Source organism: Acomys minous (assembly GCF_964271855.1).
Source record: "Acomys minous genome assembly, chromosome: 13".
Taxonomy (NCBI): Eukaryota; Metazoa; Chordata; class Mammalia; order Rodentia; family Muridae; genus Acomys; species Acomys minous.
In genome coordinates, this window is record NC_140495.1 from 109,059,355 (window position 1) to 109,078,126 (window position 18,772).

Genomic DNA, 18,772 nt, shown 5'->3' on the forward strand with positions numbered 1-18,772 from the left:
GGCCCAGCTGCACAGGGTGGAGGCCAGGCTCCGTCCTCACTAGTCTGGCAGGCATGTAAGACGTCAGAGCACCTCCTCAAGGGAGACTGGCACAGGGGCAATGACAACCACTGTGGATGGGAGTCTGGGCTGGGGCGGGGGCGGGGACAGGAGGCGGGGAGGAGGCAATGAACTGGTGACTTTGCTGGTGAGGATCCAGGTAGCCATTCTGATTCCTACTCCCTGTCACCAGAGCCTCTGCTCCCCTTTCCACCTCTCCTGAGGAGAGGGCCCCGATGCCAGCAGCATCACTACTCAGTTTGTGTTCTTCTTCACTGAGCCCGGGGGCCAGGATGCTCTCACAATGTGTGTGTGTATCTCCTGTCGCCCAGGCAGTTTCAGCTCCTCTGCTGTTTGCAGCAGGCTTTCCTCTGCACAAGGGCAGTGCCAGTGTTCCCAAGAGCCAAAGGCAGCACACAGGACAGGAGAGGCCTTGGAAGCAGGTCACTGAGCGGTTTCCCACAGTCTCTCACACTGTCCTTGCAACTGTAAACCCCAGTAGCTCCTGGAAGGGGACATCTTAAGTATTGGTGACCTGGTGGCGCACATCTTTAATCCCAGCGCTTTAGAGGCAGAGACAGGTGGGTCTTTATGAGTTTGAAGCCAACTTGGTCTAAAAAGTGAGTTCCAGGCCAGCCAGGGCTACACAGAGAAACTCTGTCTCAAAAAACAACAACCACGTAAGTATTAGTGACCTGTCCTGCCTCCCTCTAGGGGAGCATTTCACACTGCAGCCTTCATCTCTAGCTGAACCCCAGAGTTTAAGGAGGTCTGTGCCCTGCAGCCCAGGATAGTTTTCTTCCCAGGAGGTTCCCCTGCTCAGCTCCTATCTGCCCCCTCCAAGTTACCTCCAGATGGGCAGTTTGCATTTAACTTCTGCTTTTGGAAGACTGGACCTAAGAGGTGCTCACAGGGGAACAAGAGCCAAAATGCCAGTGCAGTGAGTATTAATGTGTGGGCGGCTAGCAGACAGCCAGAGCCACTCAGAGCCCAGGTAAGGTAGGAAGATGTGAACCTACAATGTGAGTGTGACTTGCTGGACATTCATGGCTGCCGCACGTGTGAACTACTAATTACCCTGGCATGCCTATTAAATGTGTTGGCTAAACCTTGCATGAAACCAGTGTGGAGGGTGCTTGAGCCCTAAGCATTTGAAGCGAGCTCCTCAAAGGGCTGCTCAGAGCCAGAAGACCGCTGCGGCCCAGATTCCCAAGCCTGGAGGACGAGAGCAGCAGGAGCACTCCCCATGGCACGTCTGTGGAGCTATGGCGCTGGCCTCCCACCACACTTCTGTGTGACAACACAGGGTGACCACTGTACAGGCTACCGAGAAACAGGCAGCACTAGCTTGCCCTGTACAGCAGTCACTGGCTCACACTGGGTTTGGACAATGATAGCTTGCACCAAGAAAGGTAAGAACACCTCTGCCACTCAGGCAGACGTCAGGAGACTTGGGAGTACTCATGCACTCAACAAGTGCCCTGTCTGTGCCATGATGTTGCTAAGCAACAGGGACCCAGGCTCTGTCAAAGGTCAGGTGAGACTCTGAGGTCACGTCCTTGCTTGTATTTAAGACCGTCTTGTCCTTGTGCTCAGAAAGCAGAGCTGCAGAAACATGCTGCCTGCTGCAACCAGCCAACCATGATGGTGGGCAGGCCAAGGACTGCCGGTGTCTGGGCCCGAGGACCCTCCTGGCCGGCTGGAGTCCACCATGGTTCAATGATTGCCAATTAAAGGCGTTGCCAAGGTGGGACAACACTACTATGCCAACGGCTGCCTAAACTGCAGGAGTGCCGGCCGTGAGGTCATGCTCTTAACTGGCCCTCTCCTGGCATACTCCGACAGTTAATCACAGCACCGCTGAAGGGAAACCTGGCTGCACACTAGGACTGAAAGCTGTGGTAACCTCAACCGGGTTTTAAATGAGCCCTCCTACTTGGAATGCAAAGCAGGCAGGAGTGCAGACGGGTGGAGTAGCCACCTGTGAAGGGCATCCAGCCACTGGTCAGTGAGGGCTGCGGCTGCAGGAGGCCACCAAGCCCTGACCTTGCAGGGGATATGACACCCGTGGATGACAATAAGTCTGTGGGCCGAGGACAGAAAGGAGAGTGGCTCTCTTCAGAAGGCCCAGGAGAGCCAGCCTTGGGCAGTGAGCAGCCAGGCTTCAGGTAGGGGAGAATTCTGTCATAACAGACACATACTCTAAGACCAAATGGGGCTGAAAGGGTGAAAGCAGAGTCCTCAGGGCTGGCCAACCTGACTCCCACCCTTTTCTAGCATGCCTTAAAAAAGAGCCCCGTAAAGCTATTCTTGTTGACCTAACAACAAACCCAAGTCAGACAGAAGCTCAGGGAGACAAACCCTCGCCCTCCTGAACAGCCCCGCTCGCAAAGCTCCTTCTGGGACCCCAGGATGAGCCCCGCACACCAGTGTGTCTGTCATCTCCACCCCTCGCCCGCAGGCACCCTGCACGGCCTGACACAGAGTTGGCATCCATAAATACCTGCTGAGAGGAAAGGGTTCTGTCCCAGCCTGGTCAGCCGCTGGCAGCGAGGCTGAGAACAGGGCTCCAGGGAGGCCAGCCAGCGCCCTGGTGCCTGTTACTCAGGGAGAGTGTTCCTAAGCCAGCCTGTCTTACCTCCTAGCATAGCAACGAGTCCCTGGGGCTCCCCACAGCCAGTGTCAGCTGAGCTGCTTGTTTATGTTTTAAGACACCAGCTGAGGTTGGAGCATCTGTCTTAGCTGCGGAGGCCAAGGTCGAGGCTAAGCCTATGTGCCTGGTGACTTTGCACCTCCAGCCTGTGTGCCTGGTGACCTCACACCTCCAGCTTGTGTGCCCAGTGACCTCGCACCTCTAATCCAAGGTCGAGGCTAAGCCTGGTGACCTCACACCTCCAGCCTGTGTGCCTGGTGCCCTCGCACCCCCAGCCTGTGTGCCTGGTGCCCTCACACCCCCAGCCTGTGTGCCTGGTGCCCTCACACCTCCAGCCTGTGTGCCTGGTGCCCTCGCAGCCCCAGCCTGTGTGCCCGGTGCCCTCGCACCCCCAGCCCGTGTGCCCGGTGCCCTCGCACCCCCAGCCTGTGTGCCTGGTGCCCTCACACCTCCAGCCTGTGTGCCTGGTGACCTCACACCTCCAGCCTGTGTGCCCGGTGCCCTCGCACCCCCAGCCTGTGTGCCCGGTGCCCTCGCACCCCCAGTCATGCTCTGCTTCACTTCTGCTCCTTCCACTCAGTTGTGTAGCTTTGTTAGCCTCCAACAATCTCAGCCCAGATGTGTGAAGTTTCCTTTCCTCTTCTAGATCAACATACATGTGCACACACATTCTTTCTTTCTTTCTTGAGACAGGGTTTCTCTGTGTAGCCTTGTCTATCCTGAACTTTGTAGACCAGACTGGCCTTGAACTCACAGCAATCCGCCTGCCTCTGCCTCCTGAGCGCTGGGATTAAAGGTGTCTGTCACTACGCCTGGCTTGGAAATGTGTTTCAGTTAGGACAAAAAAAAATATAGTCTAAACAGGAAATACAGGGCACAGCACAGACGTGACTAGCACATGTGCTCCCAAACGCAGAAAGAGCTTCCCGAGGCTTGGGCCTGATCTGGGAATGTTGTCATTTACTTGTTTTATCACTCTGACCCAAGCACCAAGTGACCTTCATGCACACCAGCTCACCATCATGCCACTAGCGTGTGTCTGAAAGACGTGCTGGTGGGGCTGGGGGCCGCCTTCTCCCACCCCATCCAGCTTCCCAGTGTGCCTCAGGTCTGACTCCAGGGAGAAGTCAAATAGAGGACCTCCCCACAGCTGGCCTACATGCCACAGGGTGAAAAACACACAGGACTTTCTCCTTAAAAAAGGAAAGCAGCGGCAAGCAGCAGAAAGACCGTAAGACAGCAACTAGTTCCCTGCAGACACCCTCTAGGCCAAGTAAACTCCGAGACACGGCAAGGGGCTGTTCTTACCAAGCAGGTAAGGGGCTGAGGGCTGGAAGGACACACTTGGTGTATATTCTTTTGTGGACAGAGGAACAGTGGTGCCCTAGCTGACTTCTCTCAGGAGCGGTGCAGCGGCAGCCTGCCCAGGCCTACCCAGGGAAGTAGACCAGGGCAGGAGGGACTTGACAGGACCAGTCAGCCTCAATCACGCCCTCAAGGGCAGATTCTTTTTTTTTTTTTTTTAAGGATTTATTTATTTATTATATATACAGTATTCTGCCCAAATGTGTGCCTGCACACCAGAAGAGGGCACCAGATCTTATTGTAGATGGTTGTGAGCCACCATGTGGTTGCTGGGAATTGAACTCAGGACCTTTGGAAGAGCAGACAATGCTCTTAACCTCTGAGCCATCTCTCCTGCCCTCAAGGGCAGATTCTAACTGAGTTCTTTGTCAGGGCTGAAGTGAATGCATCCATCGCCGAGCTCAACATTCACGGTAAGAACAGCAGTTCTTGCCCAGATCAAACGGTACCTTCAAGGGGAATTTAGCACAGAAAAAGCAAGCCTGCATGGAGCGAGGCCAGACCTCTGAGCTCACACACCAAGGGACAGTTATCAAGCCTGACTTCTTCATCAGCAGTATACTCTAATTTTTTAAAAAAGGCTTTGAAATATTTAAACAAATCGATGCGACCAGCATCATGTATGTCAGTGGCGTGAACCCTGGCTTTGTTGACTACACTCCTAAAGAGCTATTCACAGATGTTTACAGGGCGCCACCTCAGGGATGTGCTGAGCTGGAGTTCTGGGGGACTGATGGGGACAGACAAGTCACCAGTGCAGGAGCTGGCCTGTCTCTCTCAAGGAAGTGCACACCACTGGCTTCTTTCGCCTTCCAGTCTAGTGCCAAACTCATTTTTGCTATGGACTTACATTTGGGTCCTTGAAAACAGAACTTTCTCCAGAGACTTCTTTCTGTGTGTATGTTGTTAATGGGGAAAGAGCAGAGAATGGAGTTAGATTAAAACTCATTCTTCCAGGTGGGTGTGGTGGCATACATGCCTATAATCCCAGCACTCGGGAGGCAGAGGCAGGCTGATCACTGTGAGTTCCAGGCCAGCTTGGTGTACAAATGGAGCCCAGGGCAGCCAAGGCTACACAGAGAAACCCTGTCTCAAAAAACCAAATAATCAAACAAACAAACAAAAACCGAAAACCTATTATTCCAATGGAGGCTAACGTCAGCACTTCAGAGGCTGAGGCAGAGGAATGTCAGGAATCCCAGGCCAGGCTTGGGATGGCTTTCCAAGCCAGCCAGGGCTACAGAGTGAGGCCCTATCTGATCAGGAACAAAACCGTAATCAGACGTTTAAATGTACAGTTCAATCTCCCTTTCCCAAGCCAGTATGTTTGAGTGAAACAGTTTAAACTTTAAAGTAAGGGAGAGAGGTGTGAGCCTATGAAATCACACGAGAATCCCATACGTTAGCCACACACCTCTCCTGACGTCGGACGTCAGCTTTGCTTATAACCTGTGCTGTGGTATGAAGGGGCAAAACTTACGACTAGGAAATGAAAACGCAAATTCAAGGCTCAGTGCCCTCAGGAAGCAGGTCCCCACCCAGGCCAGCCCTTGGGAGCTTTAGAGGGGCTGCAGTGGACATGCAGTGTCCCTCCCGTCCTTCCTTCCAGGTCCTTAACCACTGACTCCGACTTCCTTCATTTTATCTGTTTGCTGAGACAGGGTTTCTCTGTGTAGCCCTGGCTGTCCAGGACTCCCTCTGTAGACCAGGCTGGCCCTGATTTCTAAATGGCCGCTGTGGGCTGGGAAGCCTGAGAGCTTGGAGGAATGATGTGAAATGGCTAGGAACGCGGTGAGAGAGCCTGGAGCAGCCTCTGAGAGGCTGTGCTTGTCCCGGCAATCCAGGAAGAGGGGAGTGGAGAGGAAGGGGAAGAAATGCCGGATGGAAACCTGGGTAAGTGACACACAGTGGAAAGGTTTGGTGTGCTGGGCCTTGGTGACCCCAGGACCTGCTCAGGGCATCTGTACCACCAAGGCTGACCCAGCCCTCATCTGTCCTATTGATTTCAAATGAAAAATTGGTACAAAGGTCATGGTGGGTGACAATGCTGCTAAAAATTGCCTGAGATAGCCAGAGCAGGCCAAGTTCAAGTTAGGGAGAACAGCCAGAGCTGCTGGTATGTGGTGGGACACAAGGAAGACCTGTGTGGACTGTGCCAAATGTGGCGGCAATGGAAGAGGTTCCATCATATTTCCTGGGTAGGAGTCACAGGGGGAGTTAAAAGACTGCCAGGAGGCCACAGCTGTAGGTCAGTGATGGGTGTGTGTGTGTGTGTGTGTGTGTGTGTGTGTGTGTGTGTGTGTGTGTTCGATGCCCCAGCACTAGAGAAGGAAGGAAGGAAGGAAACCAACAACTAAAAACCAGGATGGCAATGTGCATTTCCTTCCCCTGTAGCTCTGCTGGGAATGGTCCCTTGGGGACTGAGCTCCCTGACAGACTGGTCTCTTAATTTCTGAGGACATTAAGAGGGAGACATGCGCAAGTTCGGTCAGGTAGATGGGGCAGAGCAGCTGCACAAGACACAGCAGAGGAAAGGAAACTGCGGAGTGCCCAAGCTGACACTGCAGGTACTTCAGAGAGCACAGCGGGCCTGTCACGAGGGGCCAGCGCTGTACTGACCTTGAGAATCTGATGCCAATCACTACTTCACTCTGCAAACCACAAACTGACAAACAAAATGAAGTGAGCAGCAAGTGCACACACGCTGAGCCTCATGGCGACTGGGAGCAGAGCTGCGCACAGGGCCCGCCTCAGAGTCCTCCTCCTTCACGCGCTGCTGAGGCTTTGAGACCGGGGGAGGGGGGGGTGTTGCTGGTGAGGTGGTTCCTGGGTTTCATCTCCAGAACCCACAGAGGGGAGCGCACATCCTCACTAAACAGACGTAACATTTAAAAGTACTCTGATAGTTGAAACAAGAGCAACTGAAAACTAAACCTAGCTCAGTGAACTTTACCCATCAACCTTGTTGAAGGCACCGCTTCCTGCACTTAGGCCAGCTCTTTCAGCTGCCAAACTCGTGTCTCCTCCCCTGGAAAGCCGAACTCAGTCGTGGACTGGATCAGATCATTGCTACAGACCAACACAGAGCTCACCAGGAGCAGACACTGCAGAAGAAACCAAGGCCGAAGCCTGAAAGGCAAAGCCAGAAGGCTCAGGAGAAAATCAATGCTGCTTTTGGAAAACATCGCATAGGGAAGATCTTTTTAACCAAAGACCCAGATCCAGACCACTGAACACAAGATAGATGACCACATAAAGATGTGCATTTGGGGGCGGAGGACTGAGGCGCTGTTCTTAGCTCTCTCATCAGGTGGCCCGAACCACTAGTAACTTCAGCTCCCAGGGCATCTGCTGCCCTCTTCTGGTCTCTGCAGTATCTGCATTCACATGTTACCCTCCCCTCACCCATACATGGTGGTGGCGCACGCCTTTAATCCCAGCACTAGGGAGGCAGAGGCAGGTGGATCTGAGTTCGAGGCCAGCCTGGTCTACAGAGTGTGTTGCAGGACAGCCAAGGCTACACATAGAAACCCTGTCTTGAAAAAGCAACAACAAAAATAAACAAAAAATTAAAATTTTTTCTGCATGTTAAAAAAAGAAAAAAAGAATGGGGGTGTGGACACCAAGAGCCTCCAGCTCCACTCAGCAGCGGAGCATTTCCCAGCATGCACAAGGCCCCGGCTCCATTGCCAGCATGAGACACAAACCCAAAGAGCAGCTGGAGTCCTTTGTGAAGAACCAATCCCTTCAGGCACAGGGAGCTCCCACCAGTCAGCGAGAGAGGGCAGAGCTCCCTCAAGTCAGTGAGAGAGGGGCTTCATCAGCAAGAAACAAAGAAAAAGGAACTTAGCCAACAACTGGTTCTTGTTTTTACTTTTTGCTTTTGAGATAGGGTCTCACGTAGCACAGGCTAGCCTGATCTTACTTTTAGCTGAGGATGACCCTGAACTTGTCTTTATGCTCTACCTCCCAGGGGCTGAGATGCATGCTACACCGCAGCTGGCTGAAGTTTCTGCTGCTGTTGTTTTTAAGCTGTTTTTTAAACAAATGGAAAAAATGCCGGCTTCATTCATAATGAGACATATTGTAAAGCTTTACCAAGATAGTGTTGAGCTGTGAGTGGTGGCACGTGCCTGTAAAGAGACATTTTAAGCTCAAAGACAGGCTACATATTTGTCTTTAAAACAAAACCAAAACCAAAAAGACGGCCAATCTGCTAACCAAAGTGCTGAAAGGGTTGGGGGCCGTGTGTCAGGGTGGAAAACAGCTTTCTCTGAGTGTTCCGAGTGGGAGAGGCTTTTTAACACAGCTCAGCCGCTGAGCTTCCGGAAGCTGCACAAGGGCCTGCGGCTGCGGCTCTTAACAAGAGCTTCGCAACAACCATAGTCTATCAGCGAGAACCGTCTGAAGTGAGTCACAGTGTGCGCCACAGGATCCCGCGACGAAGCTCTGCATGCTCTTAGTAATAATCATCAAAAATCTATTATCAAATGAAAAAGATCTCAGCAGTACACACAAGATGGTGTCACTTTTTTTCATCTTAAAGAGAAAAATGTTAAAAAAAAAAAAAAGAGAGAAATGTTGACAATGTGGGAGGTGCTTGTGTGCAACTTATTCCTGGAAGGTTAATTCATGACTAGGGAGGGACTGGGGCTATGAGAAGGCCAGGGAAGACTTATTTCTCAAGCCATGTTCCTTGTTCAGTACTTTTGAATGTGTGGTGTGGTGGTCCACACCTGTATTCCCAGAGACCCAGGAGGCTGAGGAAGGAGGGTTGAGCATCCAAGGTCAACCTGGGTAATACAGTAAGACCCAGAACAGTGGAAAAAAGACATTTCTTTCTGACCACTGGCAGGTATTTAAAAAAAAAAATCCCACAGGATATAAAATTCCACTTTTAGCTGGGCAGTGGTAACACACATCTGTAATCCCAGCACTCAAGGAGGCAGAGGCAGGAGGATCTCTGTGAATTCAAGGCCAGCCTGGTCTACAGAGGGAATCCAGGACAGCCAAGGCCACACAGAGAAAGCCTGTCTCAAAAAACAAAAACAAAAAATTCACTTTCAGAAACTCCCTCTGAGACTCAGGCTTGGGCAGTTCTATCCTGAACCGCAGTGTGAAGACAACAGGCACACCCACGCCACGCCACTAGGTTTCGGAAAGTTCTCTACTGTGCAGTGGGCAGGGCTGGTGGCCGAGGAGAAACGTCTCCAGGACACTGTTTTGGTGGTAGCATGGAAGAGGTTTCCGGTAAGGACTCCAGGAACAAGGCCTCACTGGGCTGGAGCACATCCTGCTGAAATCAAAGCAGAAAAAAGGTGGCGCAGGGTGTGTGCCTGTAACCCTCAACCCAGGAAGGTTCACCAAGAGCTCCAAGACCAGACTGACCTGCGAGGGACAGCCTGTCCCAACACCCCTCCCCGCAAACCCCAAAGAAGTAAGAAAATGATAAAGGACAAGAACATTTAGACAAAGCACACGGCTCTCTGGGTTTAAATGGCTTCCTGGCTGTTTAAATGAGGACAGCCAGAAACAGACTGCCAGGCAAACTGTCACTTGTAAGCCCCTACTGAGCTCCGGCAGTTTCCACCTGTCCAGATAGACAATCAGGCTGCCCTTCAGCTATGGACAGGTGGGTCCCGTGGTGCCAGACACTGGCCCATTAGTGCTTGTGAGACACAGAGGAGTCACGTAGCTCCCAGCGGCTCGGGGGGCCTTGGTGGCGCAGAAGGGGACATCATGGGAAAGGCAGCAGGAGCAGAGCTACAGAGGAACCGGAGCTGGAAGGGCAGCCTGCTCCGCATAGGGAGCTGAGACCTGGGACTGAGACAGGTGGGGGGGGGGGGGGGGGAGAAAGGGCTCCGTGCTGCCTCTGGGGGTTGGGCTCCCAAGGGAGCCGAAATGAGCTCTGGGACTTGCTTTCCTGGAGGCGCACCCCCTCACTGTCTGCCGTGTTAAGCTTGTCTGTGGACACGCATCCTCTTCTGCCTTCACCTCTGGTCCCTAAGAACTCCACCCAGGCCAGAGGATGAGCAAGGCCCCCATATCTCACTCTGCAACTGGCGGTGGCAAACTGCACTCATGGCCAGCCTCCTGGGGGTGTGCATGCAAAATGTATCATGTTCCAGGGGATGCATGTAAGATGATGTGCCAGGCTCCTGGAGGGACATACGTAAGACACGCTAGGAAAGCTTTTTGTGGCAGAGCCTCTTGCAGGTGGACTCACCACCTTGGGGCTCCCTTCACACCTGATCTCCCACTGGCTCCTCCCACTGGATCTCTGTCTTAGTAATTCTGAACCCTTCCCTTGTCTTAGAATCCTAGAATTTAGGTTTTATATCTACTGATCACATGATCCACTCATGGGAACTTCCTTTCTGAGATACGGATGCTGGCAGTCACCTGGGGGTCCCACCCTGAGGAAGCTTCAGGAATTCAGATTTCATTATAGTTCCACAACTTAGAAATAGGATGTGTGGGTATTTAAAAGGCACCAACACAGTCTAAAAGAAAAGCACCAAACCAAACCAGACAAACAGGACGAGCACAGGCGGGCAGCAAATACTGCAGTGAGGGACAGAAAAGGAAGGAGAGCTGAGTGACAGGGGCCATCCCTGTGACAATGCAGTGGAGGGTGGGATTTCACAGCAGAGATGGACAGGAAGTAGCCGGGTAATGCTGCTGGCTTCCTTGCCCTGCCATGCCACAGGCCAGCGTCGTCCCTCCCTCAGCTAGCCTTGCTCTCCCCTGCGGAGCTCTCTCACCACTTAGCACCAAGCACACTATCAAACCTGCTGGGTTCCGCTTTCCCTTCTCTGTCCCGCCTGGCAAGGGGCTTGGTCTTTTTGAGCAATGCTGTTTTGCACATCTACAGCAGAGCTGAGGACACAGCAGGCTTTCAACAAACCAGCCTGATGAAAAACAGCAAAGAAAAAAAAAAAAAACAACCCAGAATAAAAAGACTCCTCTTGTGTCTCAGCTGCAACTGTTTAGAATTATCTAAGGCAAATTACCACTGACAAAATCACACAGAACCTTCCTGTCCACAGCCTGCTGGTGCTATAAAGAATGTCCTAGAAAGTGAAAGCTGGACAGGGCGATGTAGCCCTCTAATTCTATTGCTGATCTCAGGCCAGTCTGGGCCACATGGTAAGACCCTAAAGCACTGTTCCGTGTTCACCCCCACCCCCACGGTCAGATAAAGTGTTTTGGTGACTCAGCGCTGAAGTAAAGATCACACTTTGTTGTCCACTTACCAACTTTCATGCAGCCTCAGAACTTTTGGCTTAAAAAAAGAAAATGTTGGAGGGCCAGGAGATGGCGCAGAGGTTAAGAGTGTGGACTGCTCTTCCAGAGGACCTGGGGGAGCTGGGTTCAATTCCCAGTGCCTATGTGATGGCTTACAAACTAACTCCAATTTCAGGGGACCTCTTTAGGCATGCATGTGGTACCCAGGCATATAAGCAGAAAGAACGTCCATATACATAAATCTCCCCCCACAAAAAAACTCTCAAAACCCCACATGGTGGCACACACTTTTAAGCCCAGTACCTGAGGTGCAGGGACAGGCAGATCTTGGCGAGTCTGATGCCATCTTGGTCTGTGTGGGCAACCAGAGCTACATGGTGAGGTTTGTACTTTCAGTGATCATGTATGTACATGCACGCCCCTCTCTGACTGATGCGCACACGTGCATGCACACACACCACTCACAAATTCACCAGCACCACAGAATCTCTACATCTCTGCCCTGTTGTGTGTGCTGTGCCCAGTGGTGCCCGCTGGCTGCTCTCTGGCTGCGGGTGAGTGGAACTAAGTCCCTTATAAAGGAGGTGCTGTGGGAGAGCATGGGAGGCATAAATGCCTCTCAAGAACGCAAACGTGAGAAGACATTGCTACAAATGCAGAAAAAGAAACCAGAAGAAAAGCCCTTACGATGGGCTAAGGAATGGGAAGGAAGGAGGCGCGGAGGGCTGCACTGTCCTGCCCTGCACAGAGGACATGAACAGAAACGGAGTAGGAAAGCATAGGTGAGGGCAGGGAGGGGGGAGGCAGGGCTGGGGGCAACAAGGCAGACAGAGGCAGGAGGCAAGAGGACCAGCCTGCAACTTATTGAAGCAAGCCCAAACGTCCAGGCTAGGGGCTGCAGTGAGGGGCACTTCCCAGGCCCGTCCCCAGCTCCCTGCTGCCCTAGCATGCTGTCATGATGGTCCAGGAAGGCCATGGGAAGCCAACTGTCTGTCTATGCTCAGTCTATAGACTGACAAGGCTGTGTGTACAAGCATTCGTCAGTCTGGCTAACAAGACTTCCTAGATCTGACACAAAGACCAAAACGCAGAGCTGCCTGGACACCAGAGTGACTGACCTAGGCAGTGCGAACAAATGCCTCAAACCCAAAACCAGTGGGACCCTAGAGGGTAAGGCTGTGATTCCAATGTGTGCCAGGAAACAACTTAAATAGACACTCCAGGCTCCGAACTGTCCCCAGGGCTGGGAGTGCCACATTCTTGTTTAGAGTGGGAGGCTGTGCCCAGTATAAAGCACGTCAGTTTACATACCAGGGGACAATGCGCACTACAACAGGCCTGTGGTGAGCGGAGGCTCATGGGTGGAAGCGCAGACCTTGTGTGCACCCACACTGTCTCCTGACTTCTCAGGGGCTGAGGCAGCCAAAGCCTCTGTGGAGCTGCACCAATCACGTCCCCTCTTGATGACATCATGCTGGCTCTAAAGGACAGAAAAGGAGCATCTCGGACTCTGACTGGAATGGTACGCTTCCTGCGACCACTTCACCTCTCAAGAAGGGACTCGGCCGAGGGTCCCTCAGCCACTGATCCTGACTAAAGCACAGTGTCCCCCAAATGAACATGCCTTCGGAGGAGCCACTCTGAGCACGCATACAGAGCACGGTCCTGCTCTCCACCGTCCCCCACTTGTTTAATATTTATGAACACTGACTACAAAACACAGATCTATCACTTGAGCCTTCAGCCAAGTGTCCCTGCTCAGATGTTTATGCTAAGTGGGCAAGCAGCCTTCTGTGGGCTTCTCTTCCACAATCTCCAATCCCTTCCAAAATGAGGCCCGAAGCGGACCTAGCTGACCTCGCAGACTTTTATGCACCTAACCACACCTGACCAGGCAGTTACTTTTGTTCTTCGAGTCAGCCTTCACATTCGGGGGTCCTCCATCTGCATGCAGTTCAACCAATCACAAAGTGAAAAGTTACGCAAAATAAAAGCTGATGTCTATAGCTGGGCGGTGGTGGCGCACACCTTTAATCCCAGCACTTGGGAGGCAGAGGTAGGCTGATCTTTGTGAGCTCAAGGCCAGCCTGGTCTACAGAGTGAATTCCAGGACAGCCAGGGTTACATAGTGAGACCCTGTGTTGAAAAAAAAAAAAACAAAAAAGTTGGCATCTTATATTCTCACTGTCCACACTACAGAGTCAAGCAGCTTTATTAGGCACCCTGAGGACTCCAGCAATGGTGTGACCCGCATTCAGGAGTGCGTGAATAGGTTGTAAGCGGCTCCAGCATCCTCGGGTCCTGCGTGATGTGGGAGGGTTGGCTGACAGACTGTGGTGTGCACGGCATCTAATTCTGGCGGCACTCCCCTTTGCTGCTGCATCTCTGACTGTGTGCAGGGGACAGGCTAGGAGACTGCGGTCCAGGAGCACGCCTCTGAAACTAACCACCCTAGTAGGACAGAGCACAGAGCCTTTCCTATGGCCAGAAGTGGGAAAAGCTTTGGGTTCTGATTCCCCCACCCCCACCCCCTCAACACTCCAGCATGGCAAAGAAAGGGGAGTTTGCTAGAGCTGAGCTCCTGCACTAAACCATCCAAACTTGCTGACGGCTGACACAAATAGGGCGCCCAGTTGAGAAAGATGTCACATCTCACTGAAGAGACTTGATAATGACATTACTGCTGGGCATGGTGGCGTACATCTATAATCCCAGGAAGTCACAGGCTGAAGGACTGCTGTGACCTCAAGGCCAGCGTGGGCTACCAAATGAGATGCTCACATAAAACAAGCCAGCATTTACTTACACCAACAGCATCGGTTTAAAGCTTCTCAGGAGAAAGTAGGCCGCAGGGACAAGTCACACAGGGAACCCATGCGGGTGGGTAAAGGAGAGACTAGAACGGCTGCTGGGAAAGGCCCCCCACAGGGACAGAAGCCTTTACTAAAGGAACACGGACAGCCCAGCTCTCCCTGGGACTGTCACCGTAGGGCACGGGGCAGGCTAACAAGGGTTGAGGGACGGAACAGGCTTGAAGGGTAGGAGGAACATGGCTGACAGCATCTAGGAAGCCCAGCAATGCCCTGGGCACTTGGCTAGCATGTATGGGGTCCTGGCGTAGACTCCTTGCTCCATCTCTAAGTCTTACTTGTCACAGAAAGGTGACTACAGTGTGTAGCTAGTAGGTGAGAAAACAAGTTAGAAAGTGGCGAACAACAATCTAACACTGGCTATGTAACAAATACTCACATAGGCCATCTAGGTGGGGGGTATGTGTGCTTTTCCCCTCTCTGTGACACCGGAAGCTTTTCACACACAGCTTCTCAGTTTACCCTCCAGTAAGCACAGGGGTCAAGACAACATGCTCTGACTTGGCTGAAGAACTCAGAAAACATCTCCTGGAGTTTGGCTTCAGAGGCTTTCTTAGGGAGAGCTCTTTAGTAAGCAGACTCCATTACTTCTGTTTGCAAGACTCCAATAGGACAGAAGGAAAAGGCCAGTGTCGCTAACGCATGCTCTCTTGGAGGCGGACTTTCCCCAGGCCTGGAGCAGCAGCAGGACCCCAAACCTATGAGCGGAGCATGCTCCCAGCTGGGGCACCCAGCCATCACTTAGCCAGCTCTCCTGGCCACAGTATGTAAGATGCGTGTGGTAAATGCAAGGAGCCGAGTTCTCCCCCGCCTCTTCTCTCAGAAGAGAAGGCCCATTAGCTCCTCCATGATCAACAGCAGTGTCTGCCTGGCTCTCCGAGGCCAGCGCGCATCCCTTCTCTCTGTGGTGGGGAGGAGCCATGTGGGGAGACAGTCACACAAAGGGCTTGAACTGCACTGTGTCCCAGTCACTTGGCCACCACCTGTGGATGGTGCACCATCACTACAGCCTTTCCTGGGATCCAAAGACAGTCTAGGTTCAGCCCTTTCTCCAGCGCTCCAGGCAAGTGATAATGTTAGAATCTGCCATGTTGCTTCCTCCTTAGGCAAGCCAGGAACTGAGCGAGGCCTTTGGGACTGTTTCACAATAAAAGACAATAACCGTGAGATGTAGGAGAGCATCCACGTGACGTGGAGTGGATGGTGGCCCTGGCCTTAGGGCCAGATTTACACAGGCCCCAAACGTCTCCATTGTGCTCTGCCTTCTAGAAGTGCAGCCAGACTCACCGCAACTCCACCTGTGCTGGGGTCACAGCTGCCTGGGGCCTTTCCCTCTCCCTGGCAGGCTTCAGAGACAAGTTGGCTGCGCCCTATCTTCTGCACTGCACACGACAGTCACAGGACCATGCCCAGCACAGCATACAAGGGTTTGTCGCAAGACTACCCCAGCACACCTCCGACTTCATAAGCGAGGCTCAAGTGTTCTTTCCAATAAGGGCTCAGCCAACTTCATACTTTTTCAGATTTAATACAGCAGTGTAGCCTGGCATGGTAGTGCATTATCTATAACACCAGGACTGCGATTCAGAGACAGCCTGGGCTACATGATGAGACTGATCAACAAACAAAACAAGCAAACAGTGAACAAACAAAACCAAGCCTGTGTGACACAGCGGTGCTTCTGGCGCTTTAGAGCGCAGCCTGGTGGGCTTAGCCCATGATCCCTGCACTTAAGGCCGCAGCAGGCAGGCAAACGTTAAAATCTGAGGCTAGCCTATGCCACACAGGGGAACATGATCTTGAAAAGAGCTCTGTGTGTGTGTGTGTGTGTGTGTGTGTGTGTGTGTGTGTGTGTGTGTGTGCACATTTGCAAAGGTGGTGACAACACATGAACCTCACCATGTTTTAAGCAGAGAAAACTGTGTACAAAGAGGGAAGCTGCCTCGGCGACCTGGCTGACTCTCCATGAAGAGGAACAAGGTGAGCGTACCTAGGTCTGCCTGGCAGCACCACACCTGAGTGAGTGTAAAGGAAGATGGATACCTCGGAGAGGGAGCCGTGATGAAGGGGTGATTTCCACCACAGCCTAGCTGCCTTCTAGCCCCTCAGAGCGGTTCTGAAATAGTCCTCACACAGTTCCCAGCTCTCGGCCTCACCTCCAAGGCCTCTCTCTATTTGGCCCAAGTCTACTTTTTACCCTGTCTTCTTACCCCATCCACACTGGCACACTCTAGGAACCCAATCCCCCCTTAGGAGTTACTAGTTCCTTAACTGCAGTCTAACTCCACTTCAACATGGTGTTTCTGGAAGCGCTCTCCCACAGTGTGGCTCCTGTCTGCCCTTTCCTGCTCCCGACTATGTCTTCAGCCCACTCCTGTGCTATCCTGGAGATGCTCCCAGGGGGATCTACACACACTCGGTGGCGTGATCCCCTAGGGCCCCAGGGCAGCCTCACACAGGGATTTCCCTCCAGTGCCTGGCACCTCTCTCCAACAGGTCCACCAATGCTTTGACTAAGCAATGAAAAGTCTTCTGCACAGGATTCCTGTGTCTGCCTGAACAGTCCGAAGCCTGGTCTCATCTGGAGATAAGGGGCAGGAGGAGCCGCCCCACCCTGTCCCACACTGGGTTTGCTTTACATAACTTCGCAGCAGCAGCCCCATCAAGCTGGGCTGGGCCAAGGGCTACAGAATGTTCACATGCACATGGCAGCTGTACTGTCCTCTCCTGTTAGAGAGCTAAATGCATCCCAAGATTGTTCCTAGGACACAGGCTACGTCCACGTCAAAGGCAGCTCCAGCCAGCAGGCAGCTTGTGAGGCGGGCACTTTAACATTCCCGGTGCAGTTCCCAGTCTTTCAGACACATGCTCTTCTGCCCAGTGAGACCCTGCGAAGGTCTCTGGGGGAGCAGCCCACCCACCGCCACACATTCAGCTACACTGCAGAGAAGAACTCTAGGTCCCTCTCGGCCGTGTTTGCTGGGAATGCAGGCCAGGCTGCACGCATCTGCTGGGAGAGGCTTCTGGGTCTCAAGAGCATAGCAAGAACAGCCTGGAGGAACCCAGAATAGAACACCGTCCCCTGGGACTGATGCGGCAAGCCTCTCCCCGCGCCCCACCTGCTGCCCCTGCTAGGCCTGGCTTTCCCTCAGCCTCCCTGAGGACTCACAGGAAGTGCCACAGCTCGTCTGAAGTAACTTCAGAGTGAGACAGGCAGATGGGTTCCAAATGTTTCCAAACACATGTCATTTCTAGGAACTGTTCCTCCCTCAGCCCCGCTCTGCTGGGCCTCCACCCTTAGGTTTAACTGTTGGGGACCTATCCTCCTGGACCTGGGCTCCTTGGAGCTTACCAGTCACTATCATTAGAAACATTCCTGGCACAGTGCTCGGGGCAGGGGCAGCCCTGGCCCACATCCTGGTCCCAGAAGCCAGCACACGGGCAGCTGGGGTGGGCTACAGCCAGCTCGGCCAGGCCTGAGCTCTCTGTGACTGTGACATCACCGCAGACTTACCTCATCCCACTCTGAGGCAAAGGAAGGCGACTTTTCAAGCCTTTTCTTCCCGAGGCTGCAGTTGGACAGAGACTCGCTGCGGCTCCCCATCGTGGCGTCCTCCGTGGGGGAGCAGGTCAGGAGGTCAGAGTCAGACTTGGACAAACTGCGGCTGAGTTTGAGCTCGGCTTTGGGCTTGCCGGTGGGAGGGGCTCGGCTTCTGGCCCCAGTCCTGTCTTCTTCTTCCTCAGCACCAGCAGGGTGCAGAGGGACTGTGCGAGTCAACGTGCTGAGGTGCGCTCTGCTGCCCTGGGCAAAGCCCGCTCTCTTGCTTTGGTCCGGGGTGCCAGGCTGCGGGGCCCCAGCGCCTTGCACCCCTAGCTCCTCCAGCTGCATGCTGGCCTCGTGGCAGGCGTCCTGCTGGGGCGACTCGGGGTGGTTCTGGCTGGGGGCAGTAAGCAGCTGGAAAGGGTCCTGCCCCACCTCACACACTGGGGAGGAGCCGTGGAGGAGACCTGAGAACTGCTCCGGGACCTGCCCGTCCTGCCCCTCCACAGAGTCCTGGCTCCGGCTGCTGCTGCTCTGCCTGTGGTCTTGGAGTGGACAAAGAGAAATAAAAAATTAAACGTGGCAAAACCCAACACAATTCCTATGCAGCAAGCGATGGCAGAGCAGAATTCTCAACAGAGACAGCGAGAGGGGTTGTGCCGGCTGAGGGGAGGGAGAGGAGAGAAGAGAGGAAGGAGAAAACAGTTTCATATTGTTCATGTTCAATTTGTACCCAAAGTCAGAGCATTTAAGACATTCCAAGCGCTGGCCTGCTTACTGCTGTCTGGCAGCCACCCCTCTTGTTAGATCTCCGTTCGCATTACGGAGCAGACCTTGCTATATAAGGCTAGGAGAAGGGCTAACTACAGGCAGAAAGGACGCACTGAGGACAAAGTAAGGACGGACTGAGGGACAGCGAGTGTGCGCCAGCCCTTTGGATCCATTTCCATAAAGGCCAGTGTTATTCAGAGCTGCCCACCCTCCCTTCCTCTGGCAGGCAGCGAGGGGAAGAGGGAGGCCCTGATCACCACCTGCAACTTCTGGAATTCCTTAGCT

The 18,772-nt window shown here is 53.1% G+C and overlaps 1 protein-coding gene across 8 annotated transcripts in view; it reads right to left on the bottom strand.

Annotated features, from left to right (window-relative positions):
- Positions 1 to 18,772, bottom strand: part of ANKS1A (ankyrin repeat and sterile alpha motif domain containing 1A) — a 155,058-nt gene that overhangs the window by 39,154 nt on the left and 97,132 nt on the right. For all 8 annotated transcript variants that reach the window (XM_084754171.1, XM_084754174.1, XM_084754172.1 and 5 more), the window contains one exon: positions 17,690 to 18,261. In XM_084754171.1, coding sequence (XP_084610297.1) covers positions 17,690 to 18,261 — 572 coding nt within the window. The remainder of the gene's footprint in view (positions 1 to 17,689; positions 18,262 to 18,772) is intronic.